The sequence below is a fragment of the Palaemon carinicauda genome, chromosome 9 (genome assembly GCF_036898095.1).
Source record: "Palaemon carinicauda isolate YSFRI2023 chromosome 9, ASM3689809v2, whole genome shotgun sequence".
NCBI classification, from domain to species: Eukaryota; Metazoa; Arthropoda; class Malacostraca; order Decapoda; family Palaemonidae; genus Palaemon; species Palaemon carinicauda.
In genome coordinates, this window is record NC_090733.1 from 152347239 (window position 1) to 152351958 (window position 4720).

A 4720-nucleotide genomic window follows, 5' to 3' on the forward strand; every position below is an offset into this window, starting at 1 on the left:
TATATATATATATATATATATATATATCACTCTTTCCTGCACGCGTCCTATTTTCTTTTTCATTATTCTTCTTTAGTGTACTTTCCACTTGAGCTCACACTTACCAGTCCTGTTTGACAGATCATTTAAATTTTACGCAAAATACTCAGTTTTATCACGTCCCTTAAATTTAGATAAAATATTAAATTTTGTCACGTTCTTTCAATTTTACGCAAAATGCTCATTTCTGTGCATGTCAAATTTTTATGCAAAATACTCATTTTTGTGCATGTCAGATTTTTATGCAAAATACTCGTTTTTGTGCATGTCAGATTTATATGCAAAATAATAATTTTTGTGAATATTCAAAACTTTAAGATTTTTTTTTTTTTTTTTTTTTTTTTTGCATGTCCAAATATGCACTCATTTTTGTGCATGTCATTTAAATTTTACGTAAAATACAACGTTTAGGCATGTCCTTCAACTGATGCCCTGCAGTTTTGATTTCTTGAATGCAAAGATTTCCCCCCCCCCCAATAGAAATCACTGTGATTTTATCTCTTTAATTCATGTTCTATTTTTTTGTTTTATCTCAAAACTGCATGAATTAATCTAATATGAATTATGCTTCATTGTGCGTGAATTACAGTATAAGTAGAAATCTTTCAGTGTGTTTAAAAATATAGGAAGCGCATTTTGCGATATCATGAATATAATATTAAAGAAAAAAAAATCCTTCAATATCTTGGCTATGTATGCTTTAGATTTAAAAAAAAAATAAACATTTTCTTAACATCATGATTGATGCATTCAGTCCTGAAATTTCAAGTTTATAACGATATACAGTATTCTATTTTTTACCCACTTTGCTGTTCTTGTGAATTATGAAAAAAAAAATCCATTTCTAGCTATTAACGTAAATAAACATCCAAGTGTTATTCCTCACAAGATAATTTTTCCGCAGGTTTTCTGGCAGTTGTCGATGCGTCAACCTTGGGAGAATTCCGCATGTACGCCATCCCTTGGCAGATGTCACCTGCTTGTCAAGTGGCTGGCTTCCTAGGTGTTCTTAGCTCAGAACTCTCAGTATACACCTTGGCAGTCATTACCCTAGAGAGGAACTACGCCATTACGCATGCCATGCACTTGCAAAAGAGACTGTCACTCCGACAAGCAGCTTACATCATGGCAATCGGTTGGCTGTTTGCTCTCACAATGGCTGTACTGCCGCTGGCTGGTATATCTGATTACCGTAAGTTTGCGGTGTGTCTCCCCTTTGAAACAGACGGAGGAGGACTTGGATACATAGTGTTTCTCATGTTCATCAATGGCATGGCCTTCCTGATTCTCATGGGATGTTATTTCAAGATCTATTGTGCCATCCGGGGATCACAGGCGTGGAACAGTAATGATTCTCGAATTGCCAAGAGGATGGCGTTGCTCGTCTTCACTGATTTCATATGCTGGGCTCCTATCGCCTTCTTCTCATTAACTGCGGCATTTAATATCCAACTGATTTCCCTGGAGGAAGCCAAGGTATTCACAGTTTTCATTCTGCCTTTGAACTCCTGCTGTAACCCCTTCTTGTACGCTCTGCTCACAAAGCAGTTCAAGAAGGACTGTGTCATGCTGTGCAAGACCATAGAAGAATCGAGGGTCACTCGTGGCATTGGACGGTGTCGCCATTCCTCCAATTTCAGCAACCGCCAGACTCCTGCTAATACCAATAGCGCCATTGATCAGTCGTCTGGCACTGACAGGCAGTCGTGTGTTTGCAAAGGGAAGATGGAAAAGAAGAAGAGAAGATTGCGTCTTGATTTTACTTCATTGAAATACATGCTTTGCACGAAAGGCGCGGAAGAAATAACCTCCTCAAGTGATACCAGTTACCAGACCGACAGGACGTTGCAGCGTGGTCCACGCCACGCTTCACTGTCTAGTGATACATACAGTGGATCGTGGTCAGATACATGGCGTCGTGGACGGGGCCCCACAACTTTAAGACTAATGGACAGAAGACGCCATAACTCTTGGGCGGCTTCTAATAAGCCCTCGCAAGAAAGCAGCTTATCAAACTCACGCCCAGATTCGAGTGCCACTTCAACATCTACAGCAACTTGGCGCATCTCTCGTTCTTCAGTGTCTTCCGATACATCCAATGGAGGCAGTGGCAAATTTAAAAGCAGTGAGCCCCCCTCTCAAACTCGTGTTGGATCAATTCGAGATCGCCGACCTGATGGACGAATTGTTGCTCTAAATCGACAACCAAGCCAAACCCAACTTACAAAAGAGCAGACTTACACGAGGCCACCAACTGTTCGTCCAAAGCCCCGCCTGCAACGGCAAAGCGCTGTGGAAAGAGAAGTCTACATGCCGAGCAAGGAGATGAATGGAGGAGAAACCCCTGCCTGCCCCTTGCATATCCGCCCAGATCATCTCTCTTGCGTGTATGAACAGGAAAGTCACGAAGAGGATACCCAGATTCCAGGAACCAGCCATACTGTCATTCTCAAGCCGGCATTGATGTTAAGTCCAACAGTAATAGCAGCACCTGACGATGATGGTGTTTTCCTAGATGACCCAGAAGAACAAAGTGAATACCCCCGCACATCCCCATCCCTCATAAGGGCTGCATCACCCTCATCAAGAGCAGCTTCTCCGTCTCACATACTCCACATCCCCGCCTCCCCCGTCAAACTTCCCACATCACTTTCGGCCACCTCCCCATGTAAATCCCCAGTAATAGTTTCGCCAAGGGAAGTTCATTCCTACAACTGCCCAATGGCTTCGCCAGTGTTAGCATCGCCACATAAACTAGAGCCGATGTCACCGGCAGTCAACGAGGAAGGTGAAATTGCTTCAGAAACAACTGCTCTAATGTCTTCGCCTCCTCAGAGTGAGCCCCAGAAGTCCAGTGAACCAGATCAGAAAGTCTTAGAGACGCATTTCCCGATAGAGATTACTTTACACGAGTCGCGTCCGCTCATCTAAGCATCACTCGAGAAAAAAAGGGAAATTTCACCTCGACGAGATTTTCAGCAAAAGTAATGCCCTCACTCTGTATCTAACAAACTTTTCACTCAGTTTAATAGACCAAAGCGAAACTCACTCAAAGTTATTTAGTATTGTAGTTTGGTGTTTCCTAGTTTTATCTTACGAAGGGGAAATGTCATACGATCTTTATTAAGACATCAGTCATTTCAGTGTTAAGATGTTATTGTCTTGTCAAGAATTTGCACCAGATATTTTACAATAAACAGAATATGTTAATGTGGTCTCATTCTTCAAATAATCATTAACGAGCATAGAGTGCTTGTAATGCATGTTGAAAAGAAGTTTATGATAGATGTTACAAAATCCACACGTGCACACTGATTAATCTTGTTATTTGTCAGTTTCTCTGTTACAAGTTATCTGTTGTATTTTGTTTATGAAATGTATGATGTATTTGCAAAATGATATGAAACTAGTGTTGGGTATTCAAAAAACCATTATGTCTCAAGATGTTTCAGCTTTGATCGTTTTTAAAGTTTATTCTGAAAGTGGAAATATTCTAGCACTGACAGATTGCCCTGTCTACACAGAAAAGGCATCAGAAAAAAAGAAGAAGAATTAAGTCCCCAGAACCGAGGCTCTTGAAAAGGTAAACACTTCACATATTGCTGGAAGTAAAAGCATCTTTCTGTAGAAGTTAATGCCTATTCATATTTCATTATGTATGTATGTTGGAGTGCTCAGTCTTAAGATCATAGTCTTCATGTATACTGGCCAATAAAGATCTTTAAGATTAGCTTCGACCATTGTGGAATCTAGAATAAGAACAAAACTAACAACAAACGCTGGTAATTAAGTGTAGATTTGAGCAGCCGAACGGGCAATGAGTACAAATCTCAGATAATAACAGAGGTGAAATTGTCTTCAAGAAATATTCGTAATAATTATTTCAATGCGTAGCTTTCACTTATTATGGATTCTCGTTTGATATAGGGGAAATGTGAGGTCTGTTCCTGATAGAAAACGAATCGGGTTAATCAGGTTTTGAAAAGAGCATAATACTGTCTGCAAGTAACCTTTCGGTTAGTGCATAAAAGAAAAATATTCCCTCATGAATTCGAAAGATGAGATTTAGATTTTGTATTCTCGCCTACGGGAAAAGTGATGACGAATTTTCAAAGTGCAGTTGAGTGGGCTTGATAGCATAAGAAATTATATGACTATGAGACTACGAGTGACTTATAAAATGTCTTGAACTAACGTGAAATGATTTTTCATTTTTATTGACAGAGTGAAGGGTCGCAGAAATGGTTGTTGAGAAGAGCCATGCAATCAGCCAAGCCAAAGAGTCTTAGAATAAGTCAATAATGTGCAGTAGATATTTATATACTTTATGTCTTAACAGTATATTGTATTTAAAGACAGATTTTTTTGAAAGAATAATTCTAATACATTATTTACTGTTCTGTTTATTTTATTTATCCCCCACGTTCTTAGATGTCAAACTTTTCAGGTTTTTATTTCTATCTGGTTGTGATCCAAAGGGACAGATTGGAGATATTTGATGGAGGTAGGAATGGTTAATTATACATTGAATTCAAAACAAGAATACTGATATTAATGATAACAATAAGGTTGATAGTAATTGATACCAGACTCTATTGTGGGTGCCAAAGAAACTATTTTCTACCTCGCATGATTATCGAAGCCTGACTCTTCTAATGAGAGGCAAGGAAGCCTTGAACAG

General features: G+C 39.2%; 1 protein-coding gene across 1 annotated transcript in view; it reads left to right on the plus strand.

Moving 5' to 3' along the window:
* Positions 1-4405, plus strand: part of LOC137646704 (thyrotropin receptor-like) — a 68662-nt gene extending 64257 nt beyond the window's left edge. Inside the window, exon 17 of the mRNA XM_068379811.1 lies at positions 944-4405. Within this exon, the coding sequence (XP_068235912.1) occupies positions 944-2970 (2027 nt within the window). The 3' untranslated portion in view covers positions 2971-4405. The remainder of the gene's footprint in view (positions 1-943) is intronic.
* Positions 4406-4720: the final 315 nt, after the last annotated feature.